General features: G+C 42.5%; 1 protein-coding gene across 13 annotated transcripts in view; it reads right to left on the bottom strand.

The window, feature by feature from the left end:
* Positions 1-19147, bottom strand: part of RARS2 (arginyl-tRNA synthetase 2, mitochondrial) — a 55550-nt gene that overhangs the window by 17074 nt on the left and 19329 nt on the right. For 8 of the 13 annotated variants that reach the window (XR_013948227.1, XR_013948228.1, XR_013948229.1 and 5 more), the window contains exons 10-20: positions 18101-18207; positions 17405-17500; positions 15455-15515; positions 12272-12348; positions 10843-10967; positions 6601-6668; positions 6392-6501; positions 5704-5799; positions 3614-3688; positions 2657-2720; positions 1152-1273 (exon numbers count right to left, since the gene is read on the bottom strand). Coding sequence is in view for 8 of the 13 variants with exons in the window: in XM_080584451.1 (XP_080440577.1) it covers positions 1187-1273; positions 2657-2720; positions 3614-3688; positions 5704-5799; positions 6392-6501; positions 6601-6668; positions 10843-10967; positions 12272-12348; positions 15455-15515; positions 17405-17500; positions 18101-18207 (966 nt within the window). In the remaining 5 variants the exon portion in view is untranslated. Of the gene's footprint in view, positions 1-10; positions 720-1136; positions 1274-2656; positions 2721-3613; positions 3689-5703; positions 5800-6391; positions 6502-6600; positions 6669-10842; positions 10968-12271; positions 12349-15454; positions 15516-17404; positions 17501-18100; positions 18208-19147 lie in introns of those variants that run through there. The other 5 variants (XM_080584452.1, XM_080584450.1, XM_080584453.1 and 2 more) reach the window with 2 other exon arrangements.

Genomic DNA, 19147 nt, shown 5'->3' with positions numbered 1-19147 from the left:
GAGACGGGTATTTTGTACTTGTATCTCCAGCTTGGTATGAATAAGCCAAATCAAAGTGTTGGACCAGAGAATGTTTATCGTTACACTTTTTCTCTAAACCTTTTTATGCTGGAGAACAGTTCCTGTAATGCTTGTTAGGCTTTGATTTAATTAGAGTGCCAACTGTAACATTCTCTTCCTGCCTCCGAGGCATCGCTCAGTTCAACCCTTCCAGAAAATGCAACTGCATTTAGGGAAAACTGACTTTGGGACATTTGTTTAAATCCACAGTGGAGTCAAAAATCTGACTTAGATTTATATCTCATTTAAATTCCTTCAGACCTGAGCTACCTAGCTGGATTTTACTTTAGGTTGGGGCATATTACGACAGTAACAAGCTGCTTAAAATTGGTTCCAGTGGGAGTGGATGCTCCTCTGTGCCTTTTGCCAGCTGTTCTGTGCACACAGGATGGAGCACGTCCCCAAAGTGCCAAGGCTTTGGTGTCAGGGGGCACTGTCAGCCATTTCAGGGGCTGGCACTGCTACCTGTGCTGACGTGATGCTCCACCTCTCTTCAGCAGTGCTGTGGCTCTGAAATCGCCAGGCAGCAGCTGCCGCATGGGGCTGCTGAGGGGAGTGCCGCGGTTCCTGTTCCACCAGCTGAGCAGCAAACCCACCTTCTCCTTCGTCATCGGGTCAGCGTAACAGAGGAACAGGATTCGACAGATTTGGCAGTTGGTCTTGATGAATGAAGGTGGGAAGGCGATAGCACACACAAAAGAAAAGGGCAGGGTCTGACTAATTGAGTGTGTTCCCACACACAGCGCACCTGTCCTGCCGTGAGGCTGAACAAACACACAAGGGCAATGCAGGAAGGGACTTTCATTGCTTAGGGCAGTGCAGTGTAATTCCCCTCCCTCTACCAAAAGGATGTGTGATGTTTACAAAGGTAAATACAGAAAAGCTGCCGTTTATGGGAACTACCAAGGACGCTAGTGTCTTAATTACACTGCTACTGCTACTGTCTGGGAGAAAGTAACTATGGCAGCCGTGGCACCCCCACCTGGCTGTGCCATACATGCTCTTCTGCACTAAAAACCTTCAAGAGCAGAGTTTACAGAATGCATTAACAATGACTGACAGGAGAGTATTTACAGTCTCTTGAAAAATACCTTTTTACTAGGAGATCTGCCATCGCATACAGCTGTTACATCCGCGTTACGGGGGTAATGCCAAGAAGTTTCATCCCGCTGGCTAGAACAGAGCGTGCAGCTCGAAAGAGACTGAGCCTTGCCTGGAAAACAAGAGTAGGGGTCAGCTTACGGTGCTGCTGCAGAACAGGCTGTAGCAGCGAGGAGCAGCCTATTAGAGGTGAGAACACCGTGTGCAGCCTCTGTCCCCATGCGCAGCCTTGGGATTCTGACACACGCACACTCAGTAACACCCCGGTGTGAAGTGGCAGCATTCACACCGGCTGTCGGTGGCCCTTCCAGCGTCAAAGGGACGCTTTCGGGTCTGCAAAGGGAAGCTGGGAAGAGGGGCCCAGCCCAGACTAATAGTGGCATTCATACATAAAAAAACGCAGCAAAAGAAAACCCACAGCCTCATGGCAGCAACCAGAGGGGATGCTCACAAAACAGCCAGCAACTAGTGAAAAGTAAAAATTGCACCACGGTGGCAGCACAGGCTGTTAGAGGCCAAGAATGCTGCTAAAATCCCTCCTCTCACTAGGCATGGATTGGAGGCTGTCAGGGAACTCGACTCTAGGCTGCTCTGAAAATTTCACTCTTACTTGTCAGTTCTATGACTGGCTGGTTGGGAAGGGCTCACTGCAAAAAAAGTAGCTTTTGAAAGCTATCACTCTAAGATAGGAAGGGTTTTTTTACAGGCTAAGGAACTGTAATGCTCCTTGTAGCTTGAATTGTCTTTGTTTTCTACAAGAATGCATGGAACCATCCTCAAAGGCAGGAATACCTACAGCAACTAAGCTCAGCTACAGCATGGAGCTTCATCAAGTCCACAGCACTGTCTCCCCCCCCACACCACAGCTCTACGTTTAACTATGACTTCTTGCCAAAATCAGATTGGTACCTGCTTTTGAAATAGATGAAAGAACATAAAGGCAGTGCAATTATAGCATTTATGGAGCAGTTAAAGGGTCAAACATTGCCTGGGAGATTAGTAGCAAATAATTTGCGTCAATTTGGAACGCATATCAACAGCTGTCAGCCTTGCTGCTTTAGCCAGAATGGCAATTTAGACAACTTGGGCTACGTAGGTGGCAGGAGGGAGGAGAGAAGTTCAGTTATCTCCTAATTCTCTGTCTTCCCACATAGCCACTAAAGGAAAACTGTCAGAAATTAACCAGCAAGTTACAGACTTAAATATTTCCTTTAAAAGTTAGAAGGAAAGGTGATGAGAGGAAGGGGGGGGGGCTTGTTTTTGTTTGGAGCAGTTTTCCTTATGGTGGTGTGTGCCAGGAAGATGAGGCAGAGCCACGAGCAGCAGCTCCTGCCCTCCTGGCATGGTGTCGCCCCGCGGGACCGCCTGCCTGCTGGCTCGTTAGCCTGCGGGGGCACGTTCTGCAACTCCTGGCAAAGCCCCAGCAGGTCGCCCTTCCAAACGCCCTACGCATGCTCCTGCCCCGTAACAGCACCGTAACAGCGCCGTGCCATACCTGGGCGAGCTCAGGTGCGCTGCCTTTCACGGGAAGGGTTTTATGCGCCACAGCTGCAAGATGGCTGAAACGGAAAAGGTGGTGAGAAGGAGCAAATCGAGCATATCGCTCTACAAGAGCGGTGCTACAGGCTACAGAAAGCGGCAGGACTGGAAAAGCCACCACAGCAGCATGCCACAGTGTTATTTTCTACAGCCTTTCTCACCTGGCTGAGGGAGGTCATGGCTTTCTGGAGCCTGCGTGTTGTCCGGGCATGCCATCAACAGCTTGGTGCTTGTAAAAATATCAGCCTCTCCCCCAGACCCCAACAAAGCAGATCTGGAAAGATCTTTGAGAGCCACGCAGCCTGTCACTGCCAAGGTGCATAAAGCCTTACACAATTTTTTCTGACTTGTTAAAGCCTTCCCCGTACACAGACTGTACAGCTTCCTCCAGCAAGTCTACTCCAGAGCTTCAGTGTCCTGACACAGGTCCCTGGGGGGACCCTCCCTACAGAGGCTGCATGCCCAGTTTGACTTCGAGCCATAACATGCTTTTTCCATCTCAACACATAGGCTGAGATCAGTGGCTAAAAGGTTTTTGGACAACCTAGCTAAAATTTTGAGATTTGAGAGCATGTTATCAGCTCAAATCTCCTCTTAGAGACGCGGTTAGTCTGTTATGATTTTGGTTTCAGGCACTGGGTTACAGTCAAAGAATTCTTCTTGAAAGCAGTCAGTTTCTCAGGAGGATCCTGACTCCTTTTTTCCTGGTTCCAACCTTCATCTCCACTACTTATGCTATCATTTGCTATCCTACTTTATACTTTTTCTGCTCCAGAGAGGTCCCACCAATTTACATCTTCCCACAATTTTTCTCTTCAAAGCAGTGCAGATTTAGGGCTGCAAAGCCAGCTCGAGAAGACAGGCACTGCCTGTCCTTACCGGAGGAGGATGCCAGTATCAGCAATCGCCTTACCAAAGTGTGAGGAGGTAGCTGACTATGTGCTTGGGTTGCAGATCCTGAGAAGATCTATACAGGACCTCATCATACCTGTGAAGAAAGAAAACAACCGCTTGGTGTAAAAGTGGTAAAGTGTCCTCAGATATAAGGCTCATCAGACTTGCTGAAATCAGAACAAACACAACTGCAGAATTGACAGAAATAGTCTTCTGAACCAGACCTAAGCCATGTAATTAGCACACAATTGATTATTTCTTCCTCAATCACTTCTTGTTGGAAAGAGATTGCTTCTGCTCCTCGTCATGCAAACACTGTAGACTGCAGAGCTCAGAGAGGCACACGATAGCGAAAAGAACACAAAAGCTATATTTGCTCCTGGAACATTATGTCTGGTTTTACATTTCAACAGTAATTGTAAGTTCCTAGGAGCAAAAACATGTATTAAATAACCAAGGCAGACAAAATAGTCCCTTAGATGCTGCCTTTAATAAATGCAGCTTAGAATTTTAAGTTGCTAAAGGGAATTTTGTAACATTAGAAAAGACAAAAACAAAGTGGGTTTACATAATCCTGGAATAAAACAGACTTATGTAAGACAGTATTCAACTGGAAAATACAAGCAGATTCACGGAGACCCATGGTTTTATTTCATGGGTTCTGCTGTCTGCTCGTGCCTCTTTTTCACAACACCTAGCAAGTTACCCAGACCCCTCAGGCTGAACAGATTTCCAAGTGGGGAGTGGACCTCCTGGTCTTTGCTTAGCTTCCAAGCCCATCCCCACCATCATGGCCACGCTGACCTTCCTGGGATCTTCTTCCTTTAACAGACAGTTTTAGGGGAAATGTGGAGTGAGCTCTGGTAACGAAGGCTCGTGTAAGAGCAATAGCACGAGGGAGGGAGTGCTGCCCATCCCTTTGTGGGGAAGTTAGACAAACATCTCTGTTCGTGTGCATTCAGAGGCTCACCCTGGCCAGCGTGCCCCAGGTGGCTACAGTTCAAGCAGGGAAGGTTTCTGTCTTTATACCCTTTGCAACAGAGGTGAGACAAAATCAGGGGAACCTGTGCGTTGTCACAGTTAAGGTCCCAGCAGCTGCTGGCTCCTTGGAGGCAGTGACAAAAGGTATACTGAAATTAATATTAATTTCAAAAAAACTACCAAAAAGCTATTCACAAAGCTTCCTGAAACAACAAAGTTGGTATCAAATAAAGAGCCCTTCTTCTGATAGCAATCTTGTTGCTCCATGAAGCTGATATTTCAGTATTGGCCTATCACAACTTGTTTGACTATTTTATCAGTTAATTAAATCAATTGCTTGCAGGGGTACACAGGCTGCCTTCAATCTTCTATTCATTGGTCTGGAAAGTTAATGATATTCAGAACTGGCCAGCTCATTTTAAGGGCAAATGTTTGGTAGTTTTTCAAACAGCAGAACCAGAGCCATGGGAGGCAGACTTCTGACAGCTCAGGCGTGTTTATCATGGAACTTTTCAAGAAGAATCTACTCTAGGCAACTCACAAGGAGGACAATCATAACTGTTATTCCTGAAATCACGACATATTCAACTGTGTATTTGTTAGCCACCAACTGCCTGGCCCAATGCATAGCCTAAGTATAGCTTCCTGCTGGAAGTAAAGGCCCCAGATGTTTCATACAGGTTCCATATGCTACTTGGATGAACTCAAAGGCATTTACAACAAGCAGACCAGAAGCTCTCTAAAAATAAGAGCCCTGCAGTGGAGCAACAACTTCTATTTGAAAATGGATGCACACCTGGGATGCAGCAGTCCCTGCAAAGTACCCTGAAATATATTAACCCTGTCAGTTTTCACACACAAGATGGGCAACTATGCACAAACCTGATAAAGCCCAAGAAAAAAACATGTGGTTTTTATGTGAAATACAATTTCACTGGGTAAGTAAGACACCATTGGCCTTACCTGGAAGGCTACTGTTGCAGTCATTACGATCCAACAGACAAGCTGTTGCCCAAAATAGCCACTTTTCTCTTATGACTGTGCAATCTGTGTGTCCTCAACAGGCTGGCAGCAAATCAAAACGTTTATTTTAAGGGAACTGGTATTTGCCAAGAAAACCGGACAAACCTGAGAAGATGCTGAAGAACAGAGATGGCATCTGGCTCTTGCAAGCACGAGGCATTAACGTCAGTTAGCTGCTCATTCCCATGCATCTGTTCTAAACTAAAATGTAAGAATCAAAAACAAATGCTGAATTAAAAACCCTTGTTAGCAAAGATGAACAAGAAAAACAGCAATTTGTATTGTGAAGAAGAAAGGACAGGGTATCTTTTATTTGAGCTGAACGAAATCAATCCAAGATAAAAAAAAATGTAAAATTTGCTAGACATTTGGTACCAACAAGTTTAAAAAGGGACTGGCCAAAAAAAAAAAAAGTTTAAGTTGTGTAACTTGGTATATTTTATAAGTACTGGCACTTCAGTTTGCACATGAGTTTCCTTAATCCTCATGCCATCGTTCTTCATCACTGACACCAACCACACACAAAGGCTGTAGCTAGAACTGTGAAAGTACAGGGACTGTTTAGCTCAGCCCTATAGAAATGAGATGGAAATTTAATTTTAATTGTCTTGCTCTTCTGGGAAGTCCTGACAATTGCTATTGTAAACTCACACCCCTGCTGAAAGAGTGAACATGTGCCTTATTCAGGGAAGGAGTTAACACTACTACTTAACGCTACTGTTAATGAAGCGGTTAGTTAATAAGGTTAAAGTAAGTGTCAAACTGTACTTCTGTACACAAATATTCCTCTTACCTGTGGAGTCTGGCATGGGTGTACTGCAAGAATACGCCTGTATCTCCACGACTTTGAAGAGCTCGATCCCAGCTAAACTGATAATCAGATGACAGAAGGCCTCGGAAGTCCTGGAACAGTAACTTAACGTTACCCAAATATGGATCTCCATCTCAATTTATAGCTTTGCATTGAAGATGCAAACATGTCTGGAAGTAGCTCAGGCTCACCTGAATTATTAGTGCAGCGAGACCAACCTTCTCTGCTGTCTCCATAGGGTCTTCTACCTCTTTGGTTGCTGAAAAGGAACAGAGAAAAAGAAATGTCAAGTCCATGACAGTATAAAGACTTGCTCAGACTTCGAGATGTCAGTAAAACATGAGATCTTTCAGAACTGTGAGATAGCAAAACAGAAATTGTCAGGATGCATACAGCAAATCCAAGACAGAAATCTTTCTTAAAATTGAAGATACAGCTGTTTCAGACATGCTTTTTCCCACTTCCTCTGTCTAATACAGATTTTAAGGCTGGCTCATTACACCAGTCTAGACTACACTGAATTCCTCTTTGTAATTCAAACAGCCAATCTGTAAAACCAGGGAGAGAATGACAGAGGCGTTCAGCTTTTGTTTAAAAACTCCAAGCGATAGGAAGGCTATCCTATAGTCAAAGACAAATTGTTCCAATGACTAATAGAGCACTCGGATGCACATTTGTGCAGTATTCATGCCTTCCCCCGCAGACATCTAAACTGGCTATACTCAGAGAACCTTAGCTGGGTGCTCCAATTTCACTTTTAAGCCGCAGGAGGAGACCAGTGCTGTCTGCACATGCAATCACAGAATCACTTAGATTAGGAGGCACCTCCAGAGTCCGTCTAGTCCACAGTCCAACTCCCCTGCTCAGGCAGGGCCAGCTAGAGCAGCCTGCCAGGGCTCTGCCCAGACAGGTTTCAAGCACCTTCCCAGATGCAGACTGCACAACCTCTCGACAACCTGCTCCAGCACCCAGTCACCCTCACAGTAGGGAGGTGTTTCCTGATGTTCAGATGGAGCCTCCCGTGTTTCACTTTGTGGCCACTGGCTCCTTCTCTTGTCACTGGGCACCACCGAAAAACCCCCTCAGCGAGCGGTGGTGGTTGAGGTCGTTCCTTCCCAGGTGCCAAACTTCACAATTCCTTTTGCTGAACTTCACAAATTTCTTCTCTGCCCTTTCCTCCAGTCTGCCCATGTCCCTCTGAGTGGCCAGCCACTATTTCCAGTTCTGCATCGTCTGTAAACTTGCCGAGTGTGCACTGTCCCATCATTCAGGTCATTAATGAGGAAGTTAAACAGTATTGGCTCTAGTACTGGCCCCTGGGGTACCTCGCTAGCGACGGATCTCCAGCTGAACAACCACCCTCTGGGTGGGACTATTCAGCCAGCTTTCAATCCATCTCACTGTCTGTTTGTCCAGCCCAAACTTCATCAGCTTGTCGATGAGGATCTTACAGGAGGCAGTGTCAGAAGTCTAACTAAAGTCAAGGTGAAAAACACCCAGTGCTCCCTCCTCATCCTCCAAGTCACTTCATTGTAGAAGGCTACCTCCTCGTTGGATAAAAACAATTTTCCCTTTGTAAATCCGTGCTGACTGCTTCTGATAACCATTTTCTCCTTCATACTTCTGAAAATGGACTCCAGGATTAGTTGTCCCCAGGGACTAACGTAAGGCTGACAAGCCTGTAGTTAACTGGATCCTCCTTCTTGAAGACAGGATGGACTTTTGCTTTCTTCTAGTCCTTGGGAACCTCTTCTGATCATGAAGACCTTTCAGAGATGATCAAGAGATCATTTCATTCAGACTGGCATCAGCCAGCTCCCTCAGCGCTCACAGGTGCAGCCCATCGGGCCCCTGTTCACTTATGGTGCACAGTTCAGTCTGTTTAAATGCTCCTTAACCTGATCTTCCTCCTCCAAGGGCAAGTATTCCTTCCTTCAGACTTTGCCTCTGGCCTCAGGGACCTAGGTTTCCTGAAAGCACATCTCAACAGAAAAAAGCACGGTGAAGAAGGTACTGAGTACCTCAGATGGGTGAAGGCAATGTGGGACATCTAAGTTACAAGCCTAAAACTGGTGTGTGAATAACACTTTCATTGCAGTTCATCTAAATTCATGTTCTTTCAGTGGACGTTATTAGTTCTTTGAATAAAATCACTTTCTTACAAGGAATCTTCTTCCTGAGTAGACATGACAAGAGCCTCTCCAAAGCTCTTCTAATTAAATACACTGAACTTATGTCTATCGTTACAAAACATAATTCATCTGGAAGAGTCTAAGAGCTGTGTCCAGCTTTTTTGCAACTTGGTAATATTCTTCAGCAGTACGCTGCTGTGTACAGAAATTCACCGAAGGGCCAATTTCATTTCCCCTCTCACAGGGAAGGTCACAGGGCCAAGCTGGTGCTCCTGTTCATCAGAAGCACAGTGACCTCGCCTGCATAACAGCACTCCAAATGCTGGATCTTCAGAGAAATCAATGACTTGTGCTTGGACTTACAACCTCGCCTAGTGAAAAAGTGATCCTTCTGATATACATCACCCTTCTAAAACTACTTTTAAACTCCAATCACAATGCTCTCTATCAGAGTCTCCTCCTCCCCTCTTCCTGTTTGTCTCTGCTGGATAGAAAGAAGGATTTTCGCAGTCTTTACAAGGCAAATCTGCTCCACTTTAGCCAGGAACAAGTACAATTTTTGATAGTGGCATATGTGGTTTATTAAATTTGCCAAGTTCAGCTTATGATTTGCTGTCCCAGATGATCTCCCACTAACAGCTGAAGATGCAGAACTGAGATGTTATCTTAAAGCACCACTTAAGTGGAATCAGTTTTGCAGCACAGTTTTAATACACTTAGATTCCTGTCTTTTGCTTTCCTATTTCTTCGTGCCAGGTCAGCAAAGCCAACAGAGAGAACTTCGACAAGGTCATACTACTCATATCATTGTTATTTACAAAATTTAGAAAGTACTAAATTTTAAAAGTGTGGCGGCAAAGAAATGTCAGACAAAGCCATCTAAGACAGAGTTGTGCAGCCAAGGAAGTTGGCATTAGAGAGAGGATTTTCGTGGACAGCGGGGTTACTGAGATGAGTAGAAAGAAAAAGGATGCCAATAATGGAAACTTCAGTAGCAGAAGACCTGTGTGAAGCTAATAGCAAAGAAAGTTTATACAAGAGTATTTAACTAACGAGCTTCAATTCCATATAGGCATGATTTTTAAAGCTAGCATTGGTTGTTAGATGCCCAACCCCAGCAATCTTTCAGTGACAGCCTGGCATCTTGATACCACACGCAAATGTGTAATATCTTCCACTGTGCATCCACTCTTCAAACACTGAAGGCATTGCTATGAGTAAGGGATTTATGATTTCTAATCTAGGAAAGGGGAAGCAAGGCAGGAATTCAAACACAAGGGGAAAAAGTTTCACAAGCACAGGTAGGATTTAGGATCTAACTGATCTAATGGATAAACTCTGGGGAATGCTGCAGTGCCTTCTGAACACATCACTTCCTTTGGCTGTTCGTCTGCTCACTGCTTATGCAATGGAACATGTGCTGTACCTCTGCCATGTCAGTTCAGTCCGGCATAAAAATAAGCTGGCTTTGCACTCAGCTGTAATACTGACCTTTAAACTGAAGCTCTGAGATCCGTTCCTCTCTGCAGTAAAACTGACTTCAATAGATGGTCACCCTTCTGTCATTCTGCCCACCTCCCTCCTCTTTGTCTGCTCTTCAAGCGAAATTACCTGGTTTACAAAAGCTGAAGAAGCAGAGAAAGAAGGATGCGCACTAAGTTGATCACTGATTCAATTTAGCATGCAACTCTAGAAAGCACAGGAGGGGGGCAGCATTTCCCTGGGAACTGCTTGCATCATTATTTGCTTCCAGAGAAAACAACTCCACAGCCTCAGGTACAGGCAAATGTCCCCTTCAGCAGGCTGCTGCAGACCTGTGACCTCCTGGGGACTCCGGAAACAGTCCTGAGGCTGGGAGGATGACAAGGCAGTAGCTGCAGACAAGGTACGGTCAATCGTGCCAGAGAAAACTGTCAGAGTTACAAATCCTTTGGATGAAATCTATTGTTCCCTGAACTCCAGCCCCAACTCTACTATTGACTAGTCTGCCCCTCCAGAAAAAGCAATCAATGGCTGTCCCCCAAGGGCAAGTACATCCTCTCCAGTGCAAGAGCATGATGAAATAATTTCTCTGAATGTTAAGATTTGCAAATCTGTAATTTAGGGAAGTTCACAGAGTCACAAAGGATTATTTTTTTTTTTTTGGTTTGTTTGAGCTATGGTAGATGGGAAAAGCACACAGCTCAGAGCATATCACTATGATTAGTCTGATTCAGGGGAAAGTAAGAGACAGAAAAAGACGACAACTTTCTGATCAACAAGGAACATCAAAAGAAATGAATAAGACCTGAAATAGCTAACTTTTTGCAGAAGCCATGTTTTGTAACATCCTCGAACGAACTTCATCTAAAACATCTTCCAGGAAAATAACTTCTCCTCTCCGCGTCTTCATCCCTTGAACTAGCCCAAAGGACACATGCTGGCACCTGTGTTAAAAAGCAGCAGGACCTAAAATTACATTTTAATCAACAGAAATGTTTGCAGGGTTTGTTTAGAGCTTGGTTCTGACCAGGAAACAGCAGTAACAGCTGAATAAATAGCGTTCCAATGTGGGAAGCTTGGTGATATTATCAGTAACTCTCATTTCAGCAACCAAAACTTCATACATATTATATAATGAGAAAATTACGAGCAGAACTATGATAACCTGCTCATTTGTGCGCTCTTGGGAACCTCTCTTGCTACTAGCTTTAGTACAGAAGGCTCAACGCAATAAATTGATGAGAGGCAGGATGCAGACAGATCAAATTACTGTGGCAACACAAACCTGTTAATAAGATTAGAGAGGGAGTCATAATAATTCTATTGTGGCCACATTAAACTAAAAGTGTAATTAATCATCATTAATAATAAAACATTCACTGCTTCTGCTCACACTAATCCCAAGCATTATCCTGGATCCATAACCTAAGGTAATTTTAGTGCAACTTTAAGGACTGTGGAAGGAGGCAGGCTAATATTCCTGAAGGCTAAAATCCTTTATTTAACTGCAGAAGACATGCGGTCTGTCAGAGAGGAATATGATCTAGTCTGCAGATCGTTATTGACCTTTGCTCAGCTTGCTAACAAGGTCGGTAATCAAAATGAGTAACAGTGGGGATATATTTCCCTGCAATAGATATTTCAGACCTGGAGCATGATTCAAACTCAGATTCAGATCAGTCCTAAAATATCATACTTCACGAAGCAGTACTTTAACAAGTGATCATACAACATCCCAGAAGCCATGCCATAAAGTCTCTGAATGACTATTTTCCTTTCTCTCATTTTTATATCAAGCAGCTACGAAAGACCCCAAAGAGTGGCAGGCAAGGCTGCTGGGTTCTGCGTCCTGAACACATGGTGATATCGCCACTTGCAAGGAAAGCGGGAGTAGGCTTACAGAATGAAATGGTTGGTGCTGAGGACCTGAGCCCGCATTGCGCACAAATCTGGGGGTTTTGTTTTCTTATTTTTCCAACTCATTGAACTAGTACTAGTTGGGTCTTACAGGCCAAAAGTCTGCTTGCACTCTGCAGCTCAATAGGTGCTCACCTGTAGCAGATCTTTAGCTTAGTTTCATCCAAAACGTATACATGAGGTGCTACAGCATGGCGGTAGGTGAGCATAATCAGGAGATACTCTTCAAGAGTGCCCTCCTCTGAAATTCCACTGTACGTATACTCATTCTTCTACTGTCCCCCCCTCCACCACCCAAAAAAGTACGTAACCAAAATTCATAAATACATACCTTTCAGCCCAGTCGTAGCCCATGAGCTTCAGTATTTGGAACAAATGTTGAAAGTGACTATTTTGACTTTTATCTGTCTAAAGAACAGAATTGGTGCATAATAGAAAACACTTCAGGTTAGATAAGAATTAGCTGTTAACACACACAGCACCATTGTAGTGATTTATTGGCACAGCATCAAACAGAATTAAGACCTGCAAAGACAGTCAATACCTGAAAACTGTAACAGCTGAAATATGTGGCAACACGATTTTGCATTGTTACGACAGAAATAATCTCTTTTAAAAAATGATTATTCCTAGGTCATGGATGCAAAGCCATGAATTGAAATGAAACCTTGTTGTTCTCTAGTTTCATGCAATGTTAGTTGCCCATCAGATTAAATGCCTCTATTTCCAATTCAGAGCCTTGCTGCTCTTGATATGTTCCCATGTTTTACATCACCAGACTTCAAGGTTCCTTTAACATGGGAAGAGAAGCCTTCTTGAAGTCTGTCAGTGATATAACTACATAATGATACCACTATCAATGATGTACCTGCATAGCCTAACATGGCTCCTAGTGAAAGACAAAAGGCTTTATTTCTGCAGACAAAACTCTCTGTCTGCAGAATTCACTAGTTTCTATTGTCTGCTGTGTGGCTTGTGGAGCTTTCAGGTACATAATTAAAATAAATAAATAAAGCACAAATGATAACATTTTCATATTAATGATGCATGTGTGCTCTCTTCCACTTCCAGTTCTCCTCTCCTATGACTTAAGGCAGTTTCCGATGAAGTTTCTTTACGTCTAGCAAGGATCTTTACAAGTATTCTAGCCACAACTGTCGCTACAAAGTTCATTTTTCTACCTAGTTGCTTTGTCTACACCACTAAAAGTCGTCTTTATCCCTCCCTAAAACCCAAGACTGACAAGACTGCTGAGATAATTCAATAACCAGTATTTCCTTATTTGTTTGGCATTCCAAGACAGGGAGTGAGCAGTGGGTGAGGTGCTTATCTGTGTTTTTTTCTCAGCTCTACCACTGCATTAAGCCTAAAGCACCTGCTTCCTCTTTCACAGTTCCTCATAACTTGCTCAGCTCCTATGCATCACCTCTCCCCTGCAGATTCACAAGCAAGGCTAATAAATAAATGGACAGTGGTGGTTTCAAACAAGTCCTTCCAAGATCTTTTCTATGCACGTCACATACGGGAAAAGCTCTCAGTACATCAAACAAAGTAAGATCTCTCTTGCTAAAAGATCTCACAATAAATTTTATGAAGTTTAGATTAGGGGCAGCTAACTGTACTGGCCAATGCTGCCTTGCTGTTTCCTCTGCTCCACACTAGGCCTGAATTCAATTCTACTCTCCTGTTTTATGAGACGTTATACATTCTGTGACAGCAACTACTTTTGTTTTCTGTGTACAAGAGCATGTCCCTTACCACTTGGGCCATCATCACAGCATTTAAAAGCCTCTTTGAAGGGCTGCAGCCTTCTGTTTACAATCAAAAGATGCCCCTAAATTATACATGTCCAAATGTAATCTAAGTGGTTAGCTTTATGGGAGAAGTTTGCTGTCTGACAGTAGGGATTGTTTTATTTTTCATATATAAGAGTTTTTCATCTCCTGAGTGCAACATTCAGCTGAAATTTTCTCACATTTTTAGTAAGTGTCATGCATTTGATAATGTTTTGGATGTTTTGCTCAAATCGCTGCATTTCTATGAAATAAGAAGGATTATTTTAGTATAAATCACTGACTTACAGCTTTACAACTAATAAACCAATTTAATGTTCTTTTAAACAAGTTGACCTAATGAAAACAAAAATTCAGTTATTCCAATTCAGCTGTGAGCAACCTGTTAATATGAGACTATTGTTTCCACACACGTTAAGCTAATGGAGTGAGCTAATGTGCTCACTCCATTAGCTTAACATTCAGCGCACATCCTGATTTGTGCAAAATACCCAGTAATTTTCTTTCTAATTGTTCTTTCTCCCCTGGTCCCCACTAGCTCATGGTATAACAAGTACAAATAGAGATAATTACCTAGCTACATGAACTAGCAGGAAGCTTCCTTAACTCCTAATGAATTGCACTTTCACAGCCACACTGCTCTTTGATGCCAGTGAATCTAGTGTGTCCTAGCCAGCAGAGGCAAAAAAAACCACACTACCACCAAACAAACCAACCAAAATAAAACAACAATGTTGGAATGACAAGCTAGCAGAATTTTTCTGAAGACTGAAAATAAAAGGAGAAATGTGACTTAATGAAAAGTTGCACTTAAACCACGTTGGTATTTACTTGTATGTTTACTGATTTCTCCCTCAAATCATGGTATTTGTAACATTATATTGGCTTTTGAAAAAATTGTACCAGACAAAATACACAGGCATTATCACATCACAAAGAACATGCCAGAATGTGTATGGTTTTTTCCACGTCATTAATTGACTGTTTATTGGTCATAACAGAACACGATTTTCAAAACTTTTTTTTCTAAATGTGGAAAAAAAGAACATTTAAAAGCATCATATGATCCATCCTCGTTGGTTATGAAGCAAAAAAAAAAAAAAGTCCCACATAATTGAGAGGATACAGCTTATTACTGATACTGCTGGAATTGTTAAAAAGCAAAACAATAAAGCACAGAAATATAAAAAGGCTCCCTGCCTACAACTGCTTTGTTCAGATTGATTAAACAGTATTTCATGTATAATTTCTAACATAATGAAATCGAGGCACTGTTCAAAACTGTATGAATTTACATCACAGATAACATATCAGGACTTTAGAATAAATCTAGATTCATTTTAGAACATTAATTTATAATATTACAACCCCTTATAACACTAAAAGCTTTTTCTGACTTGTTAAAATATTAATTACAACATTTATATAGACAATATAATGTCAATTGAATAAAGGTTTCTTTAAAACAAATTAAAATGAATTTTTAAAACTGAGAATAGCTGTTTTAAAACAGAGAATAATTTTTCAACCATTCTGTGGGTCATGAACTGAAACAGAACCAAGAAACACTGCCAGATTGAGGCATAGCTTCTGGGCAATGAGGACAGTCTATGTTACTGCCAAAAACACCACGTGCCTAAGTTGTATTTGGGAGCAAGAGATTCCCCTGGATTATTGGAGAGAGTCGGGCTCAAAGCGTTCATGAATCTAGAATTACTTACCACATAAATCATAGTATCACAGCTATGCTTGTTCATTCGGTCTATGGCAGCAGCAAGATCTCTGAAAGAGATAGTGAGAAACTATTTGGACTTTCACTCAAACTAAACAAGACTCATTATTTGCCACTTCAGAAAATTACCTACTCTTATGAAGGAAAGAGGAGTGCCATATTGGAGCAAAAAAAGAGGACATCTGTGCTTTGTTCACAACATGCACTTGAATTGTTTTTTTAAACCACTGGCTATGAAAATTACTGAGGAACAGAATTTATTTTATGGACAGAATTAAGTCTGGTCTCTGGGCTTGGCCATGCTTTGCACCTGGTCAGTACAATCTGTCCTGTCTTCTCCTTAAACTCCATTACTAACTTTTCTGGGTGAGGGGCTCTCTCTTCTGTGCGTATGCAAGTGTTTGCAGGTCTGTGCGTCATTCAATGGAATTGAGGACTACAGGTCATATGGGCCATGTATCTGTGGTGCCAGCAACTGAAGAGGCTGGAGTAAATGCACGTATGTCCACCTGTGACTGGCAGCAGATATCAAGTTGAACTACCCAGCAGGTAGGTGAAGTGCCCTCAGGGCCAGGTTAAGTGTGTGTCTTCTAGGTTGAGGTACCAAAGGAGATGGCTACTGGAGGTAACAAGAGGTCCACGCCAACTACCAGACTGTGGGGCTGGGGGGTTGACTGAGAGACCCGTCGGTATACATGGCGGCCTCTGTGTAGGAGGCAACAGAAGAAAGTGAGGATCTAGGGCCAGCTGACAGATAGATCACATCTCTAAGCCCAGTTACTGGAGGAATCCAACGTGGCTGTGTCTGTACAAGTGACTGGAGCTGCATTATGGCCCTTGGGGGCTCACGTGCCCAGGTGCCAGTGAGTGGGAAGACCTGGGGATCATGGGCCAGCTAACGGGCAGACTGCCTGAGCTCAGCTGCTGGAGGGATCTATATTGTACATGTATACTCTGTACATATAATACATATATTTTATACACATAAGTAGTATACATACCACATACGTACATTTATGTTCATACATATTTATGTGTACAATATGTGTATGTGTATGCTTATTTCTTCACACTAACAGAATTTCATCCCCAGAGAAGGGCACAAAAGGAGATCAAAAGTGCTGTCTGCATCTGAGTACTGAGTGGTTTTGTTTGTGTTGGTCTGTTTGGTTGGTCCCATGTATGTGTTTTTTGTGTGCGTGTGTGTTTGTGTGCCTACTGGGAACACATGCTCAGCCTCACTACTGGTTGGACCCATGGGCATGGAACTGTGGCAGCCTTGTCTCTGTCAGGCTCTGGAATTCAGCAGCTACCTGATGTGCAGGATTGATTGCAGCCCCTAATACTCTTCTCCTGAAAAAATGTACAGTTTATCCCGAGGGCTAGACATCTGATGATCTGATTTACATTACTGGCCCAAATAAGCTTTTAAGACTTCCCTATCAAAATATCCAAGAGGAATTTTACTGATGAGACGGGAGAAAAACAGTGATAAAATTGATGGTACAGTGCTGGTGGTCCACTGAGTCAATGAAGACATGGTTGAACAAGCCATTTTCTTCTGCATCACACTGTAAATAAACATTTTAAGCAAGGGTTTTTCTAAAACATTCGTTTGTCAAGTGTTTATGAGATGAAGAGATCTTGGCTTTGTTTTCAAAGCTAGTAGCTGGAGAAAGTATTATGACTTATGGAAAGGGGAGATTTACTAACAGACTGGTTAAGGGAATGAAAAATATTTAAAAGCAGTTGTTTTTCCCAAGTCATTTTCTTCCCATCATAGTTACATTGCTAGTTCCAGTTACAATTACTCATTAGTCAATATGTTCCACCGCAAAAATAAAAAGCTTCAAAATCTGTACTATCTGTTATAAATGTGCTCATGCACAAGAGTTTACTGGCAAAATAAAACCTAATAAACACAGATGAACTCACTTGCCTTGTTATATAAAGAGATGTCCCATCACTACGCATGACTGTGGAATACAACGAGAGGTCTTTCTTTTCTGAAAGATCCACAACTCCTGTCCCTTTTCTGTAAGTTGAGAGAAAAGGCTGAAGTAAATGCAATCCAGATTCAAGATACAGGTAAACTTCAGGTAAGACAGAAACAAACCAGAAGGCCTCTTGCCATATGACCCCATTCACTCTGAACAATCTTGATCTTTCCTTGAATGACTGCCTCCTAGAAGTCTTGTCAAAGACCATTCCTCTAATCCTGTTGTCACCACTGGTGATGTCAGAGAACCACCTCCTCATATTCTTGTACATTCTGTGAATATAGTTTTCCTCCCCATTCAGCCAGGCAGCACGCAGAAGCAAGGATCTCATCTGACTCTCCTTGTTAATTGACACACACAACTACCAAACTAATCAACAGCTGAAAAGGCCATTAGGAACTGACTGCTGTCATTGCACCTAATTTGTCATGGCCAGGCTTCAGTGTTAGTGACAAAAAAAGGCAAACATTTTTTTTCTATGATTGCACAAGCCCTGTTGGTTTTCTATTAGAACAGCTATTGAAACCATATAAAGAAAACACTTTCTTGTAGGTTACATACACACCGCGGTCATCTTATCTTTTAACTGAAATATTAAATAAACCACACCAATAGACTGAATAACCAGGTCATACATTGTTTTCTGAAGGAGTCCTTTATCCTCCAACATCCTTAGAACTTCCTGGGATTTCTCTTGATAAAATGATTCTCCAGAATACTCATCAAAGTGGACTCCTAGACGCTGAAAGGTTCCCAGAATATGAAAGAAGAGAAACATTGTTAGATTGTGGCCAATCATTTATTCCAATTACGTCAGACCACAGATCTGTGCCATGGGTCAGAGAGCAAAAATGGATTTTATTCCAGGAAACATCACTTCATTGTTAAAAGGAAAATACATTTGGATTTTGATATAATCAATTTCTGCATTAGAATTAATCTCCCTGAGCTCAATACAATGTTAGATATAATGTTAGAAAAATTAGGAGTAAACTGGAGAGAGCGATTAGTGTGGAAGTTTTGGGGTATGTAATTAACTTGCTGTGCTAGAGGTGAAACCAGTGGACTACAGTTACCTGGCCCTGAAGCCAATCCGATTTTAAAGGATTTAAAGGAGGAAAAAAAAAGAAAAGCAGGAGCTGCTCACAAACTTTGCTGAGCACACAGAAATCACCATTGCTAGGAAGGCTGAAAGTACACCTAGGAGAACCTGGATGACTAACTGCCGAAACAGGGTGAAATATAATAGTACGAGGGACAAGGTTTTTAATTGAGGACAAGAAAAGCTATCAGTCCATCCTCTATGTACTTATTGGTTTGAAAAGGAATTGGGAGAGCGAGATCTATCTGTATCCACCATCATGTGATGGATGATGAGTAACCATCACAATGCAGTTGCATACTCAGCCCAACACTCCATTCACCCTAACAGGTCAGGTTCCCACTAGAATTATCAAGGCTGTGCCTCACTTAGGAGACTTAACTTAGGGTGCTAGGCACGAATCCAGCGATAACTTTCAGGGATGAAATTAAAGAACAGCGAGGTTATCTGGATTATTGAGGGTAGGGCAAGGCACTTCTCTTTTAACTTTGCAAAACAAGGCTGAAAGAAGACATATCTGTAAATACATCACAAGGAGGGGGATGGAAAAGTGCTGTTTGAAGTAAAGAATCATGCTAGC

This window comes from Anser brachyrhynchus, assembly GCF_964034855.1.
Source record: "Anser brachyrhynchus genome assembly, chromosome: 3".
Classification (NCBI taxonomy): Eukaryota; Metazoa; Chordata; class Aves; order Anseriformes; family Anatidae; genus Anser; species Anser brachyrhynchus.
The sequence above is the reverse complement of the archived record's forward strand: the minus strand, read 5'-3'. Positions and strand labels throughout refer to the sequence as shown.